Genomic DNA, 26,795 nt, shown 5'->3' on the forward strand with positions numbered 1-26,795 from the left:
AATGCATATACATGTATTGCATACATACACAGTATTAAAGTTTGGTTGTAACTAAGGCTCTTTTAAAAGTATTGGCAAACATGTTTCGCCAAGCGGAGCGAGGCAAAATTTTTTTTGAAGGGTTTTTGAACCGCTGAAGGCCCAAGAAGCTATAGAACAAATGATGCAAAATCATGCCTTCTGGGTGTTCCCCAGACCCTTTCTTAAACTGAAAATGCAAGTTCTGTTGTAATAATTTTATGACAATATTTTGGTCTCAAAGCAAAATATCACGTTATAGATTCAGTGTAAGACTTAAGTTTCTAGGGACAACATCAAAAGACAAATATGCATGATAAAGCAAAAATGTAATTCACATAGTTAAGTCTGTGGCTGCTGTGTTTTTTTAAACTCATGATCAAGTTAATAATAAAATTACTAAATTACAAAATGAATGCAACACTAACAGAATACAGAAGGGCAATCAGTGAACAAAAGACAAATAAATAAGAAACATTGATCCCGAAAAATCAGGGACTACGTCTGAGGGAGAACAGAACTTGCTTCTTGCAAGGCACTCACAATGAACACAATTTGATATGGAGACAAGCGTTTGGTTTTGAAATTTCCTACATGAGGCATTTGTCTCAATGTAGTTACGGCCCTGATTTAATAAAAGTGAGGTAAGTGTTCCTGAGACAATTAACCTCAAGTTAAATGAAACCAATTTTCTGACATTTCAAGTATATTTAAATAATATTTATACTTTTATTATTAAAAGATATTGGAAGTGTTTCCTGATTTTTTTTTTGGAAAAAAAAATGAATTTAAGAAAGAATCTGGTGCCATCTCATACTTTCGATTAGACCTGCTGAGCTATTTATTTTCAATACATTGCAAGTCAGGTAATTTATTTTCAAACTACCATAGAACAAACCATTTATTTTTGTGATTATCAAGGCTGAGTTATTTATTTTCAAAATCCTCCTGACCCCCCCCCCCCCCCCCCCCCAGAATATCAAATGGTCGTCCCCTTATTAATAATGGACCAAAATTTAACAATTTAAAAATTTTGTAAGTAAAATAACAAAGAAATTAGGATTTTTCATCGGTCAGGTCATTGTCGATGTTGGTAAGATCATCGTCAACGTTGGTCAGGTCAAATCTTTTACCCTAAAAAATATATTTTCCCAATTTTTGAAGTAATATCTTATTATGGATCAAAATTTAACTACCATCTTTAGCCCAAGTTCAGGTATTTATAGTATGCAGGTTTTTACTATGGGAATGATTTTTGAAAAGGGGGGTGCATATTATGTATGGCCACAATGTTATTTAACTTTTTTCAGGCCGAATTCCGACCAAGAAACCAGGTGGTCTGGAGGAAAATACTTTTGTAGCATAAAAGTGATTGTTGTTATGTTTAATATGTATATTTGTACCTTCTTGTATGTAATTTGTAATGTTATATGCAAATAAAAATCATTTAAATGCTTTAGACTTAGTAGTTGTTTTTTGCATTGTCTTGTGTTCTCAGTTGCCTCCAGGAAGTTGCGTTTGATCATGTCCAAATAAGAGATGAACGATTCTGTCAATGGCCAACCAAATTAGTGTAGGTGTTTCTCGAGTCTATTACTTACTTTGTATATATATATATATATATATATATATATATGTGTGTTCTAACAAGGAATACAGAAGGTAAATGTATGAAAATTGAATGAAACAAGCTTGTTTGATGATAGCGACCGCCATTATTTTTTTTTACTTTCGTAGTATCAGGTGATTACATGTCATGTGACTTTTACAGTTGTCCTAAAGTTGAATAAATTGATTATTTTAAACAGGTTTTTACTATGTAACATTTTTTATATAAATGGGGAATGTGTTCATGGGACACAGATGATGCCCCCGCTTGCATATCATATACATTTATAAAGGGACATACCTGAAGAACAGTAAAAGTGATGCTACCCAAATTTGTACTTGATCTGAGTTTTTTTTTGTGGTAATAAGTATTATGTATAAGTTTCATAACATTTGGTTGAGGCAAACTTAAGTTAGAGAACTAAAACAAAAAATTCAGCAATTTTTATACGACCGCAAAAAATTTTGTGGTGGTATATTGGTATGACGTTGGCGTCTTCGTCGTCCGGCGTCGTCATCGTCGTAGTCGTCGTCGTCCGAAGACACATTGGTTTTCGCACTCTTTCGTTTAAGTGAATGGATCTCTATGAAATTTTACCATAAGGTTCAATACCACAAAAGGAAGGCAGGGATTGATTTTGGGGGTTATGGTACCAACTGTTAAGGAATTAGGGGCCAAAAAGGGGCCAAAAATAAGCATTTTTTTAACTTCCAGACATAACTTGTGTGTTAGTGTATGGATTTCTCTGAAATTGTACCAGAAGGTTCCATATCACAAAGGAAATGCTTGGATTGATTTTGGGGGTAATTGTTTTAGCAATTAGGGGCCAAAAAAGGGGCAAAAAACAAGCATTTTTCTAGTTTCATGACAATAACTTGTGTGTAAGTCTATGGATCTTTCTGAAATTGTACTACAAGGTTCCATTTCACAAAGGGAAAGTTGGAATTGAGTTTGGGGGTAATTGCCCAAAACGTTTAGGAATAAGGGGCCAAAAAGGGGCCAAAAATAAGCATTTTTCTAGTTTCCAGACAATAACTTGTGTTCAAGTGTATGGATCTCTCTGAAATTGAAATGCAAAGTTCCATATCACAAAGGAAATGCTTGGATTGATTATGGGGGTAATTGCCTCAAAATTTTAGGAATTAGGGGCCAAAAAGGGACAAAAAACAAGCATTTTTCTAGTTTCAGGACAATAAATTGTGTGTAAGTGTATGGATCTATATGAAATTGTACTACAAGGTTCCATATCTCAAAGGAAAAGCTGGAATTGAGTTTGGGGTTAATTGCCCAAAATGTTTAGGAATTTGGGGCCAAAAATAAGCATTTTTCTAGTTTCCAGACAATAACGTGTGTTCAAGTGTTTGGATCTCTCTGAAATTGTACTGCAAGGTACCATACCACAAAGGAAAGGCTGGGATTGATTTTGGGGGTAATTGCCTTAAAAGTTTAGGAATTAGGGGCAAAAAAGGGGCAAAAAACAAGCATTTTTCTAGTTTCATGATAATAACTTGTGTGTAAGTGTATGGATCTTTATGAAATTGTACTACAAGGTTCCATATCACAAAGGGAAAGCTGGGTTTGAGTTTGGGGGTAATTGCCCTAAATGTTAAGGAATTTGGGGCCAAAAAGGGGCCTAAAAACAAGCATTTTTCTAGTTTCCAGACAATAACTTGTGTTCAAGTGCAGTGTTCTCCCCAGGATTTTTCGATAGCACCAGGGTAACGCGTGTCAAAATGATTTGTACAATATGCTGTGTCGCGTTGCATTGCTTTTGTTTTCTTGTTAGTTTTTGTGTCATTACCTTTTTGTCTTTGTTTTGTTTACTGTGTTATGTAGACTTTGGGTCAAAAAATTACTGGTAAAAAAAGAAGTAAATCAATAAACAGTTTGTATACTTTAATTTCTTTTAAGAATAAATAAAAGAAAGCACTATTAGTCTTTAAACTTAAGTCACTTTTTATATTTTGATCAAGCCAATTTGTCCTGATACTTGTAGTTACACTACACTTTCCCCATTTTTGTTAGATTACACCATAACAATTAAATTTAAACAAGATTAAATTTTAATGCAGAACCTCTAGTAAATTAAAAACTATTTTCCATAGCTTTAGACATGATTCTTTTAAACAACAATACAATTATTATTAGAATCATTATTGTGTTACTTGGTAGATAGACATGTAAAGTAAATATATATCATCTATATGTACACCCACATATCATATCAAGCTGAGTTCCAATCAGTGTTTAAAGACTGGGAAGAAATCAGTTACCAATTAGAAAATACTACCTATTTATTATAATATGTCTGTGCATTAATTAAAGTATGATTATCAAAAATAATTTGCAATATATTTTTTGTTGGTATGTTCAAAGAAAGTTTTTATCCTTAAGGTAACATTCTTGTATAATTTTGCATTCAATTTGTACTTTATTTCTATTTTCAATGATAGATGATATTTTAGGAGCACTTATTTGTAATAAGCTAATTCAGGGGAAGTAACTCCAACACGTTTAAAATACGCAAGTTATTTATAACCAAAGGCTGGAGTAATAGAGTTAATTAACAAATGTCTGCTTGTCCCTCACAAGTCTGATCATTAATTATGATCTCTTAATTAATTAAAACACAAAAGAATCATGTACATCGATTAAATCCAATCATCAAGGTTAACCTCAAAAGGTAAATCGATCACGTGGTGTAAACAATCAAGTTGTTTGAACTGGTTTGAACTGGTCAATTTCCATCTGAAATTTTATACCCCACGGAAAAGGTTTAACAAGTCGTTTAAAACTTTACCGATTTACGATATTTTTACCGAAAATTTTAGCACCACGGAGAAAAATTATACATCGCGGCAAGAACGATACCACCACGGTAGAAAATTATACATCGCGGGCCCGCGGTCCTTTAAGGGCCTGGGGAGAACACTGAAGTGTATGGATTCTCTGAAATTGTACTGCAAGGTACCATACCACAAAGGGAAGGCTGGGATTGAGTTTGGGGGTGATGAGTGATAAGGGGGTTCAAAAAATTGGGGGGGGGGGAGATTTTTTTTCCTTTTTTTTTTTCTTTAAAATTTTCCATTTTAAATTGTTTATTTCTGATTTATATATAAAAGCAAATAATAATGTTATGGTTTGAATAGGTAAATTAAAAAAATTTAAGTTCTTAGACCACATTCATTCTGTGTCAGAAACCTATGCTGTGTCAAATATTTAATCACAATCCAAATTCAGTGCTGTATCAAGCTTGATTGTTGTGTCCATACTTGCCCCAACTGTTCAGGGTTCGACCTCTGCGGTCGTATCAAGCTGCGCCCAGCGGAGCATTTTATTCCATTTGTAAAGGGGCAGAACTCTAGAACAGTAAAAGTGACACCACCAAAATTCAAACTTGATCTGTATTTTGTGTTAATAAGCATTGTGTATAAGTTTCATAACATTTGGTTGAGGCAAACTTAAGTTAGAGAACGGAAATGAAAAACTAAGCAATTTTTCCATTTGTAAAGTGGCATTAATATTACTCTAGAACGGTTGAAGTGACACCACCAAAATTCAAACTTGATCTGTATTTTGTGGTTAAAAGCAGTGTGTATAAGTTTCATAACATTTGGTTGAGGCTAACTTAAGTTAGAGAACAGAAACGAAACATTCAGCAATTTTTCCATTTGTAAAGGGACATAACTCTAGAATGGTTAAAGTGACACCACCAAAAATTCATACTTAATCTGTGTTTTGTGGTAATAAGCATCATGGGTAAGTTTCATAACATTTGGTTGAGGCAAACTAAAGTTAGAGAACGGAAACGAAAAATTCAGCAATTTTTCCATTTGTAAAGCCATAACTCTAGAACGGTTAAAGTGACGCCACCAAAATTCAAACTTTATCTGTGTTTTGTGTGGTAATAAGCATTTTGTGTAAGTTTCATAACATTTGGTCGAGGCAAACTAAAGTTGGAGAACGGAAACCAACTTTGGGACATACGTACGTAAAACTTAATGCCCCCTCCTCTTCGGCTGGGGCATGAAAACCTTCATACAAATCCTAATTGCAGACATGTCAATGACATCTTGTAAAATGTACGAATTTGTAAGGAATAAAATTAATCTGTCAATTTATTTGTTTTGACAACGATTAGACTTCCTCAATAAGAGTGTGATAATCCGGATTAAACGATTCAATGAGTACCAACAAACAATAAATGAAATTAGCAGAGATTAATATTTATTTTAGCACTAATATATCAACATAAATATTACAATTTATTTATTTATAAGATTCACCGACTACGATTTGCATTTAAACAACTTCCCGACTTTTCATAGGTCAGGTCATGTCCATGTTGGTCAAGTCATTGTCAACATTGGTCAGGTCATGTTTTCTCAAGCTTTGAAATTTTGTTTTCTTATATCAATGTATGAAATGATGAAATCTTATTATATTTCAAATTTGAGATAAATTCTTTGAGAAATAAAAAAGTTATTAGCATTTTCATTTGGTCCTGTCTTTGCCGATGTAAGTCAGGTCATTGTCAACGATGGTCAGGTCACATTTTCGCAAGCTTTGAAAAAAAAAATTTATTTTATTTGTTATATTTAAGTATTAAATGATTAAATCTCATTATATTTCAAATTTGAGAAAAATCCTATGATAAATAAAAAAGATATTAGCATTTTCATTTTGGTCCTGTCATCGGTCCAGTCATTAGTGTAACCCTCCAGATTGGAATAAATACACCTTATCGCTATTTGTCCACCATTACTGGACATCACACAAGTTCCCGTAAAATTTTGACGTCATAATAGAAAATGTCTGACGCCACAATGGAAAATTGATTGTTGTATGACGTCAAAAGTTCAAGCGGGACAGATTCTCGGGTCAAGCGGGAATAGCGATAAGGTGTTTAGGGATAAGGTGTTATTTTGTCTTCTTCAAGTTCTTGACAAATCTTGTTGCTAAATTGTACTTCTTGTCGTTAATAAGCGAGACCAATATTTGTTGTAAATAATTTGTGAAAAGAGCCGCTGTCCTTCGTGTATAATTTTTCCTCATTTTTGGGACAGGCATTTTCCTAAGAAAATAGTGGATTCTCCACTTTTTCTTAGGGAAACGAACCAGGTCTTATAGTTTGCTTAACACATTGATTAAAGGTACCTCTGCACGTAATGCCTCGAATCTAGCTTTCATTCTGTCTAACTGTTCCATTTCTATATTAAGAGTAGCCATTTTCAAATAATTAGTTTGTCAGTATGATAGAAATCGGGAAAATCGATTTTGCCGCATATTCATTTCTGTATCAAATGGTTTGTCTCCACTGTGTGTCAACACTCTATGAGCAAAAGCGCGTACTTGATTCTGAAATATAAAAAAAAACAGAGGATGTAGTATTAAACTCGGCACCTGATGAATTCCGTCACCAATAGAAAAGGTCAAATTGTCATTTGGTTAGTCAATTCGGAACGTAATATTATCTTTTATCGCACCGCCGGTAAATTATCACGTTATACAAATAAAGCAAATATCTATTTGTGAACCTGTTACATGTACTTGTACAATACTTTGCTGACTGCAGGACAAAAACAAGTGAGTCATTGTTATAACTAAATTATATGTAATAAAGGCCGTTGATTTTCTGTAAAAAATCTTGGCTTGCGTTGCCAAAAAAAAAACATTTTTTAAAATGCAGTGAAACAATAGATATGATTGCTGTGAATGACGTTTCTCTTTGGTACTTGTATAAAATATCACGTCTCTTTTATTCAGTATTGTTGCTGTTTGATATTTAATATCGCACCGTGGGTAAATCATCACGTTGTGATTGGTTTAACGCAGTCATGTGGTGGATCCATAGGGGGTTAGTAAATTTCATAGGGGGTTCATGACGTCACGTCTACTGTTAATGGTGACGTCATCTATTAATGTTGTTGTGTTTCATTGTTTATTTTTCTACAAAACGCAACAGAAAAAGTCCCGCGTGCGATAAATTCGTTATACGGTTTACTACTGACCCCCTACGGACCATAGAGGGTGAATACACCTTATCGCTAATCCCGCTTGACCCGAGAATCAGTCCCGCTCGAACTTTTGACGTCATACAACAATCACTTTTCCATTGTGGCGTCAGATATTTTCTATTATGACGTCAAAATTTTACGGGAACTTGTGTGATGTCCAGTAATGGCGGACAAATAGCGATAAGGTGTATAAAATCCATAGGAGATTCGGCCTTCGGCCTCACCCCCTATGGATTTTACTAACCCTCTATGGATCCGTAGGGGTCAGTAGCGAACCATATAACTTATATTATGGCACTGGCTACGGTTACATGGAAATGTAACAATAATATAAAAATTATTGTTACATTGGAGACTTATTGCCGGAATGCAGGGTTGGGTAAGGAACCGATTAATTAATTACGAATGTAAATATTTGGGTCTACGGTTACATTGCGTTATTGTTACATTAACGCACTGCAATGTACGATTGGAATAGTAATAAATATGTATTAAAATAAAACTTGAAAACTTTTATTTGATATTTACAATATTGCATACAATATTTTGATTTTTTATTTACAATGACAGTTTCTACAAATCCAGTATGTTGTTTTTGGAGCATGTTTTAGTCCGACGCATTTTCGGTGAAACCACTCTAAGCAGCAGTCACAAACCAGTGATACGGCAATGTGTACGCTCTATATTGCATACCGTACAATTCCATTCTGCATTTTCCCTTTATGAAGTTTAAAAAACTTTCAATGTCTGAATGCCATGCTTCAGGTGAAAAATATTTTATTACTCTTGCGATGTTTACATTTTCGTCCAATATTTTTTTTGGAAGCATGTGAAAGCAATTAATGTTGACATTTGCCGACAGATTGAAATTGGTGGAAACAGTGTTTTCATTTTCAGAGTCAAGATATTTTGTGATCTTTTCAGTCGTGACAGTACATGCTCTATTGAACAGTTCATTAAGTATTCATCAACTTAGTGATATTGGACTAAACTGTAGTTGACTTGACTCAAGCTAGCGAACAATTGTAGCGAACAATTAGCCAGCGAACAATTAGGATGTATAACTAAAAACCACAATTTCACATAAGACAATCACGTTCTTTTCGAGCTAGCGAACAATTACAGAGACCTAGCGGACAATTATAAGAATATTCAAAATATTAAACAAAAAAGAATAAAAAAAATTAAAACAAAAGGGATACCATAAAGATTTTGACCAATTTGTAGAGATTGTGACAGGCAACGACTGTAAAGGTAACATAGAGGAGACATTGTCGTATCTAATAAGACAAACTCCAGAATGGTTTATGTTTAAAAATCTGAAGTTAAGTTTAAAAAACTGAAATTGTAAAAACGAAAAGGGAGGAGGGGGCATACATTAAGTTGATTTTTGACCCATTTATAGAGATTGTGCAGCTGAGACATTAGTGTATCTATTAAGACAATTTCCAGGATGGTTTATGTTAAAAAATCTGAAGTTAGGTTGAAAAATTGTAATTAAAAACAAAAAGGGGGGATACCTTAAGTTGATTGTTGACCCATTTATAGAGATTGTGACGGGCAACGACTGCCTATAGGTGATGTAGAGGAGACATTGTCGTAACGTTTAGGAAAATATCCAGAGTGGTTTATGTTCGAAAATCTGAATTTACAGTTAAAAAACTGAAATTGTGAAATTGACAAAATGAGATTAGGAGGGTAGGGCACTAAAAGTAAAGTTTGCATCAATTTGAAGAGATTGTGACGGGCAACGACTAAATAGGTGTTGTAGAGGAGACAATGGCGCATCGTTTAAGAAAATCTCCAGAGTGGTTTATGTTCGAAAATCTGAAGTTACGGTTAAAAAACTGAAATTGTGCAATTGACAAAATGAGATTAGGGGGGTAGGGCACTAAAAGAAAAATTTGGACCAATTTCAAGAGTTTATGACGGGCAACGACTAAATAGGTGTTGTAGAGGAGACAATGGCGCATCGTTTGAGAAAATCTCCAGAGTGGTTTATGTTCGAAAATCTGAAGTTACGGTTAAAAAACTGAAAATTATATTGTGAAATTGACAAAATGAGATTAGGGGGGTAGGTCACTAAAAGAAAAATTTGGACTATTTTAAAGAGATTGTGACGGGCAACGACTATATAGGTCTTGTAGAGGAGACATTGGCGCATCGTTTAAAAAAATCTGCAGAGTGGTTTATGTTCGAAAATCTGAAGTTACGGTAAAATAACTGAAATTGTGAAATTGACAAAATGAGATTAGGGGGGTAGGCCAATTTAAATTAATTTTGGACCAATTTCAAGAGATTGTGACGGGCAACGACTATATAGGTGTTGTAGAAGACACATTGGCGCATCGTTTAAGAAAATTTCCAGAGTGGTTTATGTTCGAAAATCTGAAGTTACGGTTAAAAAACTGAAATTGTGAAATTAACAAAATGAGATTAGGGGGGGACGGCAAATTTAAGTTAATTTTGGACAAATTTCAAGAGATTTGACGGGCAACGACTATATAGGTGTTGTAGAGGAGATATTGGCGTATTGTTTAAGAAAATCTCCAGAGTGGTTTATGTTCGAAAATCTGAAGTTACGGTAAAATAACTGAAATTGTGAAATCGACAAAATGAGATTAGGGGGGTAGGCCAATTTAAGTTAATTTTGGACCAATTTCAAGAGATTGTGACGGGCAACGACTATATAGGTGTTGTAGAAGACACATTGGCGCATCGTTTAAGAAAATTTCCAGAGTGGTTTATGTTCGAAAATCTGAAGTTACGGTTAAAAAACTGAAATTGTGAAATTAACAAAATGAGATTAGGGGGGGGGAAGGCAAATTTAAGTTAATTTTGGACAAATTTCTAGAGATTGTGACGGGCAACGACTATATAGGTGTTGTAGAGGAGATATTGGCGTATTGTTTAAGAAAATCTTCAGAGTGGTTTATGTTCGAAAATCTGAAGTCACGGTTAAAAAACTAAAATTGTGAAATTGAAAAAATTAGATTTAGGGGGGGGGGGGGGGGGGGGGGGGGGTAGGCCAATTTAAGTTAATTTTGGACCAATTTCAAGAGATTGTGACGGGCAACGACTATATAGGTGTTGTAGAGGAGACATTGGCGCATTGTTTAAACAAATCTTCAGAGTGGTTTATGTTCGAAAATCTGAAGTCACGGTTAAAAAACTGAAATTGTGAAATTGACCAAATAAGATTACGGGGGTAGGTCACTAAAAGAAAATTTTGGACCAATTTCAAGACATTGTGACGGGCAGCGACTATACAGTATTGTAGAGGAGACATTGGCGCATCGTTTAAGAAAATCTCCAGAGTGGTTTATGTTCCAAAATCTGAAGTTACGGTTCAAAAACTGAAATTGTGAAATTGAGAAAATGAGATTAGAGGGTAGGCCAATTAAAGTTAATTTTGCACCAATTTCAAGAGATTCTGACGGGCAACGACTATATAGGTGTTATAGAGGAGACAATGGCGCATCGTATAAGAAAATCTCCAGAGTGGTTTATGTTCGAAAATCTGAAGTTACGGTTAAAAAACTGAAAATTATATTGTGAAATTGACAAAATGAGATTAGGGGGGTAGGTCACTAAAAGAAAAATTTGGACCATTTTAAAGAGATTGTGACGGGCAACGACTATATAGGTGTTGTAGAGGAGACATTGGCGCATCGTTTAAGAAAATTTCCAGAGTGGTTTACGTTCGAAAATCTGAAGTTACGGTTAAAAAACTGAAAATTATATTGTGAAATTGACAAAATGAGATTAGGGGGTAGGCCAATTTAAGTTAATTTTGGACCAATTTCAAGAGATTGTGACGGGCAACGACTTTATAGGTGTTGTAGAGGAGACATTGGCGCATCATTTAAGAAAATTTCCAGAGTGGTTTATGTTCGAAAATCTGAAGTTACGGTAAAAAAACTGAAATTTTGAAATTGACAAAATGAGATTAGGGGGGGTAGGCAAATTTAGGTTAATTTTGGACAAATTTCAAGAAATTGTGACGGGCAACGACTATATAGGTGTTGTAGAGGAGACAATGGCACATCGTTTAAGAAAATCCCCAGAGTGGTTTATGTTCGAAAATCTGAAGTTATGGTTAAAAAACTGAAATTGTGAAATTGACAAAATGAGATTAGGGGGTAGGTCAATTTAAGTTAATTTTGGACCAATTTCAAGAGATTGTGACGGGCAACGACTAAATAGGTGTTGTAGAGGAGACAATGGCGCATCGTTTTAGAAAATCTCCAAGGTGGTTTATGTTCGAAAATCTGAAATCACGGTTAAAAAACTGAAAATTTTATTGTGAAATTGACAAAATGAGATTAGGGGGGTAGGGCAGAAAAAGGAAATTTTGGACCAATTCAAAGAGATTGTGACGGACAACAACTATATAGGTGTTGTAGAGGAGACAATGGCGCATCGTTTAAGAAAATCTCCAAGGTGGTTTATGTTCGAAAATCTGAAGTTACGGTTAAATAACTGAAATTGTGAATTTGACAAAATGAGATTAGGGGGGTAGGCCAATTTAAGTTAATTTTGGACCAATTTCAAGAGATTGTGACGGGCAACGACTATATAGGTGTTGTAGAGGAGACAATGGCACATCGTTTAAGAAAATCTCCAGAGTGGTTTATGTTCGAAAATCTGAAGTTATGGTTAAAAAACTGAAATTGTGAAATTGACATAATGAGATTAGGGGGGTAGGCCAATTTAAGTTAATTTTGGAGCAATTTCAAGAGATTTTGACGGGCAACGACTATATAGGTGTTGTAGAGGAGACATTGGCGCATTGTTTAAGAAAATCTTCAGAGTGGTTTATGTTCGAAAATCTGAAGTCACGGTTAAAAAACTGAAATTGTGAAATTGACAAAATAAGATTAGGGGGGTAGGGCACTAAAAGAAAAATTTGGACCAATTTCAAGAGATTGTGACGGGTAACGACTATATAGGTGTTGTAGAGGAGACATTGGCGCATCGTTTAAGAAAATCTCCAGAGTGGTTTATGTTCCAAAATCTGAAGTTACGGTTAAAAAACTGAAATTGTGAAATTGAGAAAATGAGATTAGGGGGGTAGGCAAATTTAAGTTATTTTTGGACCAATTTCAAGAGATTGTGACGGGCAACGACTAAATAGGTGTTGTAGAGGAGACAATGGCGCATCGTGTTAGAAAATCTCCAAGGTGGTTTATGTTCGAAAATCTGAAGTTACGGTTAAAAAACTGAAAATTTTATTGTGAAATTGACAAAATGAGATTAGGGGGTAGGGCACAAAAAGGAAATTTTGGACCATTTCAAAGAGATTGTGACGGGCAACAACTATATAGGTGTTGTAGAGGAGACAATGACGCATCGTTTAAGAAAATCTCCAAGGCATTATGTTCGAAAATCTGAAGTTACGGTAAAATAACTGAAATTGTGAAATTGACAAAATGAGATTAAGGGGGTAGGTCAATTTAAGTTAATTTTGGACCAATTTCAAGAGATTGTGACGGGCAACGACTAAATAGGTGTTGTAGAGGAGACAATGGCGCATCGTGTTAGAAAATCTCCAAGGTGGTTTATGTTCGAAAATCTGAAGTTACGGTTAAAAAACTGAAAATTTTATTGTGAAATTGACAAAATGAGATTAGGGGGTAGGGCACAAAAAGGAAATTTTGGACCAATTTCAAGAGATTGTGACAGGCAACGACTATATAGGTATTGTAGAGGAGACAATGGCGCATCGTTTAAGAAAATCTCCAGAGTGGTTTATGTTCGAAAATCTGAAGTTACGGTTAAAAAACTGAAATTGTGAAATTGACAAAATGAGATTAGGGGGTAGGTCAATTTAAGTTAATTTTGGACCAATTTCAAGAGATTGTGACAGGCAACGACTATATAGGTATTGTAGAGGAGACAATGGCGCATCGTTTAAGAAAATCTCCAGAGTGGTTTATGTTCGAAAATCTGAAGTCACGGTTAAAAAACTGAAAATTTTATTGTGAAATTGACAAAATGAGATTAGGGGGGTAGGGCACAAAAAGGAAATTTTGGACCAATTCAAAGAGATTGTGACGGACAACAACTATATAGGTGTTGTAGAGGAGACAATGGCGCATCGTTTAAGAAAATCTCCAAGGTGGTTTATGTTCGAAAATCTGAAGTTACGGTTAAATAACTGAAATTGTGAATTTGACAAAATGAGATTAGGGGGGTAGGCCAATTTAAGTTAATTTTGGACCAATTTCAAGAGATTGTGACGGGCAACGACTATATAGGTGTTGTAGAAGAGACAATGGCACATCGTTTAAGAAAATCTCCAGAGTGGTTTATGTTCGAAAATCTGAAGTTATGGTTAAAAAACTGAAATTGTGAAATTGACATAATGAGATTAGGGGGGTAGGCCAATTTAAGTTAATTTTGGACCAATTTCAAGAGATTGTGACGGGCAACGACTATATAGGTGTTGTAGAGGAGACATTGGCGCATTGTTTAAGAAAATTTTCAGAGTGGTTTATGTTCGAAAATCTGAAGTCACGGTTAAAAAACTGAAATTGTGAAATTGACAAAATAAGATTAGGGGGGTAGGGCACTAAAAGAAAAATTTGGACCAATTTCAAGAGATTGTGACGGGCAACGACTATATAGGTGTTGTAGAGGAGACATTGGCGCATCGTTTAAGAAAATCTCCAGAGTGGTTTATGTTCCAAAATCTGAAGTTACGGTTAAAAAACTGAAATTGTGAAATTGAGAAAATGAGATTAGGGGGGTAGGCAAATTTAAGTTATTTTTGGACCAATTTCAAGAGATTGTGACGGGCAACGACTAAATAGTTGTAGAGGTGACAATGGCGCATCGTGTTAGAAAATCTCCAAGGTGGTTTATGTTCGAAAATCTGAAGTTACGGTTAAAAAACTGAAAATTTTATTGTGAAATTGACAAAATGAGATTAGGGGGTAGGGCACAAAAAGGAAATTTTGGACCATTTCAAAGAGATTGTGACGGGCAACAACTATATAGGTGTTGTAGAGGAGACAATGACGCATCGTTTAAGAAAATCTCCAAGGCATTATGTTCGAAAATCTGAAGTTACGGTAAAATAACTGAAATTGTGAAATTGACAAAATGAGATTAAGGGGGTAGGTCAATTTAAGTTAATTTTGGACCAATTTCAAGAGATTGTGACGGGCAACGACTATATAGGGGTTGTAAAAGACACATTGGCGCATCGTTTTAGAAAATCTCCAAAGTGGTTTATGTTCGAAAATCTGAAGTTACGGTTAAAAAACTGAAATTGTGAAATTGACAAAATGAGATTAGGGGGGGGTAGGCAAATTTAAGTTAATTTTGGACAAATTTCAAAAGATTGTGACGGGCAACGACTATATAGGTGTTGTAGAGGAGACAATGGCACATCGTTTAAGAAAATCTCCAGAGTGGTTTATGTTCGAAAATCTGAAGTTATGGTTAAAAAACTGAAATTGTGAAATTGACATAATGAGATTAGGGGGGTAGGCCAATTTAAGTTAATTTTGGAGCAATTTCAAGAGATTTTGACGGGCAACGACTATATAGGTGTTGTAGAGGAGACATTGGCGCATTGTTTAAGAAAATCTTCAGAGTGGTTTATGTTCGAAAATCTGAAGTCACGGTTAAAAAACTGAAATTGTGAAATTGACAAAATAAGATTAGGGGGGTAGGGCACTAAAAGAAAAATTTGGACCAATTTCAAGAGATTGTGACGGGTAACGACTATATAGGTGTTGTAGAGGAGACATTGGCGCATCGTTTAAGAAAATCTCCAGAGTGGTTTATGTTCCAAAATCTGAAGTTACGGTTAAAAAACTGAAATTGTGAAATTGAGAAAATGAGATTAGGGGGGTAGGCAAATTTAAGTTATTTTTGGACCAATTTCAAGAGATTGTGACGGGCAACGACTAAATAGGTGTTGTAGAGGAGACAATGGCGCATCGTGTTAGAAAATCTCCAAGGTGGTTTATGTTCGAAAATCTGAAGTTACGGTTAAAAAACTGAAAATTTTATTGTGAAATTGACAAAATGAGATTAGGGGGTAGGGCACAAAAAGGAAATTTTGGACCATTTCAAAGAGATTGTGACGGGCAACAACTATATAGGTGTTGTAGAGGAGACAATGACGCATCGTTTAAGAAAATCTCCAAGGCATTATGTTCGAAAATCTGAAGTTACGGTAAAATAACTGAAATTGTGAAATTGACAAAATGAGATTAAGGGGGTAGGTCAATTTAAGTTAATTTTGGACCAATTTCAAGAGATTGTGACGGGCAACGACTAAATAGGTGTTGTAGAGGAGACAATGGCGCATCGTGTTAGAAAATCTCCAAGGTGGTTTATGTTCGAAAATCTGAAGTTACGGTTAAAAAACTGAAAATTTTATTGTGAAATTGACAAAATGAGATTAGGGGGTAGGGCACAAAAAGGAAATTTTGGACCAATTTCAAGAGATTGTGACAGGCAACGACTATATAGGTATTGTAGAGGAGACAATGGCGCATCGTTTAAGAAAATCTCCAGAGTGGTTTATGTTCGAAAATCTGAAGTTACGGTTAAAAAACTGAAATTGTGAAATTGACAAAATGAGATTAGGGGGTAGGTCAATTTAAGTTAATTTTGGACCAATTTCAAGAGATTGTGACAGGCAACGACTATATAGGTATTGTAGAGGAGACAATGGCGCATCGTTTAAGAAAATCTCCAGAGTGGTTTATGTTCGAAAATCTGAAGTCACGGTTAAAAAACTGAAAATTTTATTGTGAAATTGACAAAATGAGATTAGGGGGGTAGGGCACAAAAAGGAAATTTTGGACCAATTCAAAGAGATTGTGACGGACAACAACTATATAGGTGTTGTAGAGGAGACAATGGCGCATCGTTTAAGAAAATCTCCAAGGTGGTTTATGTTCGAAAATCTGAAGTTACGGTTAAATAACTGAAATTGTGAATTTGACAAAATGAGATTAGGGGGGTAGGCCAATTTAAGTTAATTTTGGACCAATTTCAAGAGATTGTGACGGGCAACGACTATATAGGTGTTGTAGAAGAGACAATGGCACATCGTTTAAGAAAATCTCCAGAGTGGTTTATGTTCGAAAATCTGAAGTTATGGTTAAAAAACTGAAATTGTGAAATTGACATAATGAGATTAGGGGGGTAGGCCAATTTAAGTTAATTTTGGACCAATTTCAAGAGATTGTGACGGGCAACGACTATATAGGTGTTGTAGAGGAGACATTGGCGCATTGTTTAAGAAAATTTTCAGAGTGGTTTATGTTCGAAAATCTGAAGTCACGGTTAAAAAACTGAAATTGTGAAATTGACAAAATAAGATTAGGGGGGTAGGGCACTAAAAGAAAAATTTGGACCAATTTCAAGAGATTGTGACGGGCAACGACTATATAGGTGTTGTAGAGGAGACATTGGCGCATCGTTTAAGAAAATCTCCAGAGTGGTTTATGTTCCAAAATCTGAAGTTACGGTTAAAAAACTGAAATTGTGAAATTGAGAAAATGAGATTAGGGGGGTAGGCAAATTTAAGTTATTTTTGGACCAATTTCAAGAGATTGTGACGGGCAACGACTAAATAGTTGTAGAGGTGACAATGGCGCATCGTGTTAGAAAATCTCCAAGGTGGTTTATGTTCGAAAATCTGAAGTTACGGTTAAAAAACTGAAAATTTTATTGTGAAATTGACAAAATGAGATTAGGGGGTAGGGCACAAAAAGGAAATTTTGGACCATTTCAAAGAGATTGTGACGGGCAACAACTATATAGGTGTTGTAGAGGAGACAATGACGCATCGTTTAAGAAAATCTCCAAGGCATTATGTTCGAAAATCTGAAGTTACGGTAAAATAACTGAAATTGTGAAATTGACAAAATGAGATTAAGGGGGTAGGTCAATTTAAGTTAATTTTGGACCAATTTCAAGAGATTGTGACGGGCAACGACTATATAGGGGTTGTAAAAGACACATTGGCGCATCGTTTTAGAAAATCTCCAAAGTGGTTTATGTTCGAAAATCTGAAGTTACGGTTAAAAAACTGAAATTGTGAAATTGACAAAATGAGATTAGGGGGGGGTAGGCAAATTTAAGTTAATTTTGGACAAATTTCAAAAGATTGTGACGGGCAACGACTATATAGGTGTTGTAGAGGAGACAATGGCACATCGTTTAAGAAAATCCCCAGAGTGGTTTATGTTCGAAAATCTGAAGTTATGGTTAAAAAACTGAAATTGTGAAATTGACAAAATGAGATTAGGGGGGTAGGCCAATTTAAGTTAATTTTGGACCAATTTCAAGAGATTGTGACGGGCAACGACTATATAGGTGTTGTAGAGGAGACAATGGCGCATCGTATAAGAAAATCTCCAGAGTGGTTTATGTTCGAAAATCTGAAGTTACGGTTAAAAAACTGAAAATTATATTGTGAAATTGACAAAATGAGATTAGGGGGTAGGCCAATTTATGTTAATTTTGGACCAATTTCAAGAAATTGTGACGGGCAACGACTTTATATGTGTTGTAGAGGAGACATTGGCGCATCGTTTAAGAAAATCTCCAGAGTGGTTTATGTTCCAAAATCTGAAGTTACGGTAAAAAAACTGAAATTGTGAAATTGACAAGATGAGATTAGGGGGGTAGGCAAATTTAAGTTAATTTTGGACCAATTTCAAGAGATTGTGACGGGCAACAACTATAAAGGTATTGTAGAGGAGACAATAGCGCATCGTTTAAGAAAATCTCCAGAGTGGTTTATGTTCGAAAATCTGAAGTTACGGTTAAAAAACTGAAATTGTGAAATTGACAAAATGAGATTAGGGGGGTAGGCCAATTTTAGTTAATTTTGGACCAATTTCAAGAGATTGTGACGGGCAACGACTAAATAGGTATTGAAGAGGAGACAATGGCGCATCGTTTTAGAAAATCTCCAAGGTGGTTTATGTTCGAAAATCTGAAGTTACGGTTAAAAAACTGAAAATTTTATTGTGAAATTGACAAAATGAGATTAGGGGGGTAGGGCACAAAAAGGAAATTTTGGATCATTTCAAAGAGATTGTGACGGACAACGACTATATAGGTGTTGTAGAGGAGACAATGGCGCATCGTTTAAGAAAATCTCCAGAGTGGTTTATGTTCGAAAATCTGAAGTTACGGTTAAAAAACTGAAAATTTTATTGTGAAATTGACAAAATGAGATTAGGGGGGTAGGGCACTAATAGAAACATTTCGACCATTTTAAAGAGATTGTGACGTTCAACGACTATATAGGTGTTGAAGAGGAGACATTGGCGCATCGTTTAAGAAAATCTCTAGAGTGGTTTATGTTCGAAAATCTGAAGTTACGTTTAAAAAACTGAAATTGTGAAATTGACAAAATGAGATTAGGGGGGTAGGCAAATTTAAGTTAATTTTGGACCAATTTCAAGAGATTGTGACGGGCGACGACTTTATAGGTGTTGTAGAGGAGACAATGGCGCATTGTTTAAGAAAATCTCCAGAGTGGTTTATGTTCGAAAATCTGAAGTTACGGTTCAAAAACTGAAATTGTGAAATTGACAAAATGAGATTAGGGGGGTAGGCCAATTTAAGTTAATTTTGGACCAATTTCAAGAGATTATGACGGGCAACGACTAAAAAGGTGTTGTAGAGGAGACAATGGCGCATCGTTTAAGTAAATCTCCAGAGTGGTTTATGTTCGAAAATCTGAAATCACGGTTAAAAAACTGAAATTGTGAAATTGACAAAATAATATTAGGGGGGTAGGGCACTAAAAAAAAATTTTGGACCAATTTCAAAAGATTGTGACGGGCAACGACTATATAGGTGTTGTAGAGGAGACATCGGCGCATCGTTTAAGAAAATCTCCAGAGTGGTTTATGTTCGAAAATCTGAAGTTACGGTTAAAAAACTGAAATTGTGAAATTGACAAAATGAGATTGGGGGGTAGACCAATTTAAGTTAATTTTGGACCAATTTTAAGAGATTGTGACGGGCAACGACTATATAAGTGTTGAAGAGGAGACATTGGCGCATCGTTTAAGAAAATTTCCAGAGTGGTTTATGTTCGAAAATCTGAAGTTACGGTTATTAAAAGACTTAAAATTTTATTGTGAAATTGACAAAATGAGATTAGGGGGTAGGGCACTAAAAGAAAAATTTGGACCAATTTTGAAGAGATTGTGACGGGCAACGACTATATAGGTGTTGAAGAAAAGACAATGGCGCATCGTTTGAGAAAATCTCCAGAGTGGTTTATGTTCGAAAATCTGAAGTTACGGTTAAAAAACTGAATTGTGAAATTGACAAAATGAGATTAGGGGGGTAGGCCAATTTAAGTTGATTTTGGACCAATTTTGAGAGATTGTGACGGGCAACGACTATATAGGTGTTGTAGAGGAGACATTGGCGCATCGTTTAAGAAAACCTCCAGAGTGGTTTATGTTCGAAAATCTGAAGTTACGGTTAAAAAACTGAAATTGTGAAATTGAGAAAATGAGATTAGGGGGGTAGGGCACTAACAGTAAAGTTTGGACCATTTTAAAGAGATTGTGACGGACAACGACTATATATATAGCTGTTGTAGAGGTGACATTGGCACATCGTTTAGGAAAATCTCCAGAGTGTTTTAGGTTCGAAAATCAAGTTACGGTTAAAAAACTGAAATTGTGAAATTTACAAAATGAGATTAAGGAGGTAGGCCAATTTCAGTTAATTTTGAACCAATTTCAAGAGATTGTGACGGGAACGACTATATAGGTGTTGTAGAGGAGACAATGGCGCATCGTTTAATAAAATCTCCAGAGTGGTTTATGTTCGAAAATCTGAAGTTACGGTTAAAAAAATGAAAATTTTATTGTGAAATTCACAAAATGAGATTAGGGGGGTAGGGCACTAAAAGGAAATTTCGGACCATTTCAAAGAGATTGTGATGGCCAACGACTATATAGGTAAGGTAGAGGAGACAATGGCGCATCGTTTAAGAAAATCTCCAGAGTGGTTTATGTTCGAAAATCTGAAGTTACGGTTAAAAAACTGATAATTTTATTGTGAAATTGACAAAATGAGATTAGGGGGGTAGAGCACTAAAAGAAAAATTTGGACCGTTTTAAAGAGATTGTAACGCACAACGACTATATAGGTGTTGTAGAAGAGACATTGGCGCATCGTTTAGGAAAATCTCCAGAGTGGTTTATGTTCAAAATCTGAAGTTACGGTTAAAAAACGAGGGATGGCGTACCTTAAGATGATTGAAGACCAATTTATAGAGATTGTGACGGGCAACGACTGTTTATGTAACGTAGAGGAGACATTAGAAAAGACATTGGCGTATCTATTTAGAAAAACTCCAGAATCGTTTATGTTTGGAAATCTGAAGTTAGGTGAAAATAAATAGCGGGGTTTACCATTTTATAATGGAAAGATGTTACTTTTTATACTTGTATAAAAAAGTACATCAATATTTTTCCCGCGAAATTTATCCGACAGTATGTATACACCGTTTACAACACACTTTGTTGAAATCAACATTATCTTGAGTCGGTAGTCCACAAACACGACAATGAAGTAAGTAATTTTTTATATTGAAATAACAGGGTCCTAAAACTTTGACAATGTCATTTTATATTCTTTTTGCATATCTCTTTCTGTCAACAACTTCGCCATCCACATAAAACATGGATGATTGTAAACGTGCACATTATTACATATTTGTATACTGCACACAACATAATTGATAATAATGGTCCCCAAAAAAGGAAAGAAATATAATACAGTCCTATTAATTTTATTTTACTAATAAAAAAGAAGTGATTGCTGAAATAAAGAAGTAATTTGTCTGAAAGCTTTGGAATTATCTTGTTGAATGACCAAACCACACCCCTTTCCTTTTTTCGACGAGTCAACGGTCTTTTTTACTTTCTAACGGGTGAACGTATATTTATCTCCGAGCTTCGTTGAGTATAATAGGGTAATAGCTAAACTTCTGATAAACTTTGTCAAATTATTTGACTGAGACAATTTCAATTTTTTTTTACAAAATAATGGAAAATATAAAAGAACAGTAATACAATAAAATGCTCCACATGGCGCAGCTTGATACGACCGCAGAGGTCGAACCCTGAACAGTTGGGGCAAGTATGGACACAACATTCAAGCTTGATACAGCTCTGAATTTGGATTGTGATTAAATATTTGACACAGCATAGGTTTCTGACACAGAATGAATGTGGTCTAAGAACTTAAAAATTTTAAATTGGACATTCACCTATTATGGTCCAATATCCAAAATCTAAATACATGGTTAGATTCAGCATATCAAAGAACCCCAAGAATTCAATTTTTGATGAGATCAAACAAAGTTTAATTTTGGACCCTTTTGACCTCAATGTGGACAAAGTTGATAACGGGGCCCAAAAATCAAAAATCTAAATACATGGTTAGATTCAGCATATCAAAGAACCCCATATATTCAATTTTTGTTGAAATCAAACCAAAGTTTAATTTTGGACCCCGATTTGGACCAACTTGAAAACTGGGCCCATAATCAAAAATCTAAATACATGTTTAGATTCAGCATATCAAAGAACCCTAAGAATTCAATTTTTGTTAAAATCAAACTTAGTTTAATTTTGGACCCTTTGGACCTTAATGTAGACCAATTTGAAAACGGAACCAAAAATTAAGAATCTAAATACACGGTTAGATTCGGCATATCAAAGAACCCCAATAATTCAATTTTTGATGAAATCAAACAAAGTTTAATTTTGGACCCTTTGGACCTCAATGTGGACCAATTTAAAAACGGGGCCCAAAATCCAAAAACTTAATACACGGTTAGATTCAGCATATTAAAGAACACCAAGAATTCAAGAATAAAACCCCATTGAAATTGGTCAAGAAATAAGCAATTTATACGAAGTATCTTCTTTTCCACAATACTGTGCAATTGAATATTTCTTGCTATTGCGCAATACTGCACAATTGACAATTTCTTGCTATTGCGCAATATTGTGCTATTGGATATTTCTTGCTATTGCGCAATACTGTGCAATTGAAGATTTCTTGCTATTATGCAATACTGTGCAATTGAAAATTTCTTGCTATTGCACAATACTTATTATATAATAATTTACACATCCTGTTTGATGTGTGTCTCCTACCATATCATTATTATTTGCTTTTAAATATAAATCAGAAATAACCAACTTAAAATGGAAAATTTTAAAAGAAAAAAAACAAAAAAAAGGAAAAAAAAACAAAAAAAAAAACCCAAATTTTTTGAACCCCCTTATGATTCATCACCCCCAAACTCAATCCCAGCATTCCCTTTGTGGTATGGTACCTTGCAGTACAATTTCAGAGAGATCCATACACTTGAACACAAGTTATTGTCTGGAAACTAGAAAAATGCTTGTTTTTTTGCCCCTTTTTGGCCCCCAATTCCTAAACATTTCGGGCAATTACCCCCAAACTCAATTCCAGCTTTCCCTTTTTCATATGGAACCTTGTAGTACAATTCAGAAATATCCAAACACTTACACACAAGTTATTGTCATGAAACTGGAAAAATGCTTGTTTTTTGCCCCTTTTTTGGCCCCTAATTCCTAAAATTTTGAGGCAATTACCCCCAAAATCAATCCCAGCATTCCCTGTGTGATATGGAACTTTGTGGTACAATTTCAGAGAGATCCATTCACTTGAACACAAGTTATTGTCTGGAAACTAGAAAAATGCTTATTTTTGGCCCCTTATTCCTAAACGTTTCGGGCAATTACCCCCAAACTCAGTTCCAGCTTTCCCTTTGTGATATGGAACCTTGTAGTACAATTTCAGAAAGATCCATACACTTACACACAAGTTATTGTCATGAAACTAGAAAAATGCTTGTTTTTTGTCCCTTTTTGGCCCCTTATTCCTAATATTTTAAGGCAATTACCCCCAAAATCAATCCCAGCAATCCCTTTGTAATATGGAACCTTGTGGTACAATGTCAGAGAGATCCATACACTAACACACAAGTTATGTCTGGAAGTTACAAAAATGCTTATTTTTGGCCCCTTTTTGGCCCCTTATTCCTTAACTGTTGGTACCATAACCCCCAAAATCAATCCCAACCTTCCTTTTGTGGTATTGAACCTTATGGTAAAATTTCATAGAGATCCAATCACTTAAACTAAAGTTAGAGTGCGAAAGCCAATGTGTCTTCGGACGACGCCGGACGACGACGACAACGACGACGACGACGACGACGACGCCAACGTCATACCAATATACGACCGCAAAAATTTTTGCGGTCGTATATAAACGAAATTTAAAACACAACTTTCATTTGAATTTAAAATTTTAATAGATGTTTATATCAATGTTTATTGTTTTCTCTGTCCGAACTCAGCAACTGTCAAATTCATAAATGTTATGGGGACGATACGCAAGTTTATGGCAAGAGTTGATAGATGTTCGTCTGTGGTAGCTAATAACGGTTTATTATCTTTCTCGTGAACTAGGTTGCACGTGTTCCAATTTTAGTGTTTGTCAACTTTTATGTTAATCAGTTGTTTCTAGATTTTAGAAGAATTAGCTGTGCGATATCGAACTTATATCTTTTTAGAAAATAAATATATTTACATTTACTCGCGTGTGAAATAAATATCACAAAAAGGAATTCTATAACCTATCAATATTTTAAGCTTATTATGCCCCCGCCGTAGCGGAGGGGCATTAAGCTTTACCCTTGTCCGTCTGTACGTCCGTGCGTCTGTACGCCCCAAATAATGCCAATGCTAAATATAATGTAAAAGTCTTAGTCATCCTTTTCCCCCCATTAAAAAAAAACATATATCACTAAAAGGAATTCTATAACCTATCAACATTTTTAGCTTATTATGCCCCGCCGTAGCGGAGGGGCATTAAGCTTTACCCTTGTCCGTCTGTACGTCCGTGCATCCGTACGTCCCAAATAATGCCAATGCTAAATATAATGTAAAAGTCCGATTCATCCTTTTCGCCCCATTTAAAAAAAATATCATATATCACAAAAAGGAACTCGATAACCTATCAATATTTTTTTAGCTTTTTATGCCCCCGCCGTAGCGGAGGGGCATTAAAACTTTACCCTTGTCCGTCTGTACGTCCGTGCATCCGTATGTCCCAAATAATGCCAATGCAAAATTTAATGTAAAAGTCCGAGTCATCCTTTTCGCCCCATCTAAAAAAAACAAAACATATATCACAAAAAGGAACTCGATAACCTATCGATATTTTTTAGCTTATTATGCCTCCGCCGTAGCGGAGGGGCATTAAACTTTACCCTTGTCCGTCTGAACGTCCCTGTGTCCGTACGTCCCAAAATTGGTTTCCGTTCTCTAACTTTAGTTTGCCTCAACCAATTGTCATAAAACTTATACACAATATAAAGATATAAGAAGATGTGGTATGAGTGCCAATAAGACAACTCTCCATCCAAGTAAAAATTTATAAAAGTAAACAATTATAGGTCAAAGTACGGTCTTCAACATGGAGCCTTAGCTCACACCGAACAGCAAGCTATAAAGGGCCCCAAAAATTACTAGTGTAAAACCATTCAAACGGGAAAACCAACGGTCTAATCTATATAAAAAACGAGAAACGAGAAACACTTATGAACCACATCAACAAACGATGCCTATTACCACAAAATACAGATCAAATTTTAACTTTGGTGGCGTCACTTTTACCGTTCTAGAGTTATACTCCTTTACAAATAGAAAAAAATGCTGAAATTTTCATTTCCGTTCTCTTTAACTCCAATTTGTCTCAGCCAAATGTTATTTTGTTCCATAACTTATGCTCTTCTGACTTAAAGTATCAATTCTAGATCGGTTTTTATGTTAGAATTTCACCTACCTACACCCTACAGTTGGCTTTATTACACATTTTTGAATATTCAAAAAGAGAATTCTAAGGATAATTTTATATTCAACGTGTATAAGTTCAATTGATGTTTTTACCTTTGACGCTTTTTTTAAACTTTTATTTCCCGTCTTACCAGAGAAGAAGTCTGTTTGTTAACATTTTACACCATATTCACACGAAAGTTTTGAAATTTTAATAACTTTCTTAAACTATCCTGGATTTCTAATGAACTTGGACAGAAGCTTGTTTATGATCATAAGATAGTATCCAGAAGTAAATTTTGTAAAAAAAAAAATCCTGTTTATCCGTATTTTACTCCTAACTGGACTTAGTTTTTCTGCCAGTTAACATAACATTCACTCTGTGGTTAAAGTTTTCAAATTTTAATAACTTTCTTAAACTATCCTGGATTTGTACCATACTTGGACAGAAGCTTGTTAATGATCATAAGATAGTATTCAAAAGTTAATTTTGTTAAAAAAAAACAATCCTGTTTATCCGTATTTTACTTATAAATGAACTAAGTTTTTCTGCCAGTTAACATTACATTCACTCTGTGGTTAAAGTTTTCAAACTTTTAATAACTTTCTTAAACTATCCTGGATTTGTACCAAACTTGGACAGAAGCTTGTTTAGATTTCAATTATTCCAATAAAGAGTTGGACCAAGTGATACCGGAGCGGACTGTTGGTTGCATAGCGATGTGTACGAAACAGAACCTTTTCAGGAAGAAATACACGACTTTATCAAAATTCCACTGAAAGAATTGTTATGAAAAATAATGACCATAACGCCGGAGTATTTTTTGTTGATTTACAAAGTCATTTAAAAGTGTGCAAAGTTTGCTACAATTCCATTACGACCTTTCTTAAACTATTTATGTTAAATGTTTTGTTATTTTGTTATGTTATATTAAACATGTAATATCACTTTTCATTCAATGTGTGTGTCCCCCCCCCCCTCCCCCCCCCTGTTTCTTTAATAAAACATGAATTTAATTGAAATCTAGAGACACATGATATATTATCATGATAATGATTATAGAAAGCCATTTAAAACAATTTACCAAATCTCTAAGGTTAGAATTTTATTGTGTGAACCACCAAATTTTAAGGTGGATTAATTGGTTTCAGTGACAGATTTCCTCTTACAATATTTTATAACAAGTTTAATTGTTTCAAATGAAGGATTTATGCCCATCTGTCCAAACTCATTAAAACAAAAGTAAATAAGATGTAATA

General features: G+C 34.9%; 1 protein-coding gene and 1 long non-coding RNA gene across 50 annotated transcripts in view; one reads left to right on the plus strand and one right to left on the minus strand.

Annotated features, from left to right (window-relative positions):
• The window catches only part of LOC127701234 (coiled-coil domain-containing protein 149-like), a 312,275-nt gene extending 305,337 nt beyond the window's left edge, over positions 1 to 6,938 (minus strand). Inside the window, exon 1 of the mRNA XM_052205059.1 lies at positions 6,785 to 6,938. Within this exon, the coding sequence (XP_052061019.1) occupies positions 6,785 to 6,856 (72 nt within the window). The 5' untranslated portion in view covers positions 6,857 to 6,938. The remainder of the gene's footprint in view (positions 1 to 6,784) is intronic.
• A 1,712-nt stretch (positions 6,939 to 8,650) lies between these two features.
• On the plus strand, positions 8,651 to 24,297 carry LOC127701243 (uncharacterized). 49 transcript variants are annotated; one of them, XR_007981906.1, is made up of 5 exons: positions 8,651 to 9,782; positions 10,153 to 10,525; positions 11,481 to 14,320; positions 14,503 to 17,110; positions 17,293 to 17,371. It is a non-coding gene; the product is annotated as an uncharacterized LOC127701243 (long non-coding RNA). The 49 variants fall into 49 exon arrangements; XR_007981914.1 differs by lacking the exon at positions 8,651 to 9,782 and adding an exon at positions 9,789 to 9,967; XR_007981928.1 differs by lacking the exon at positions 10,153 to 10,525.
• The last annotated feature ends 2,498 nt before the right edge of the window (positions 24,298 to 26,795 follow it).

This window comes from Mytilus californianus, unplaced genomic scaffold, assembly GCF_021869535.1.
Source record: "Mytilus californianus isolate M0D057914Y unplaced genomic scaffold, xbMytCali1.0.p SCAF_5, whole genome shotgun sequence".
NCBI lineage: Eukaryota > Metazoa > Mollusca > Bivalvia > Mytilida > Mytilidae > Mytilus > Mytilus californianus.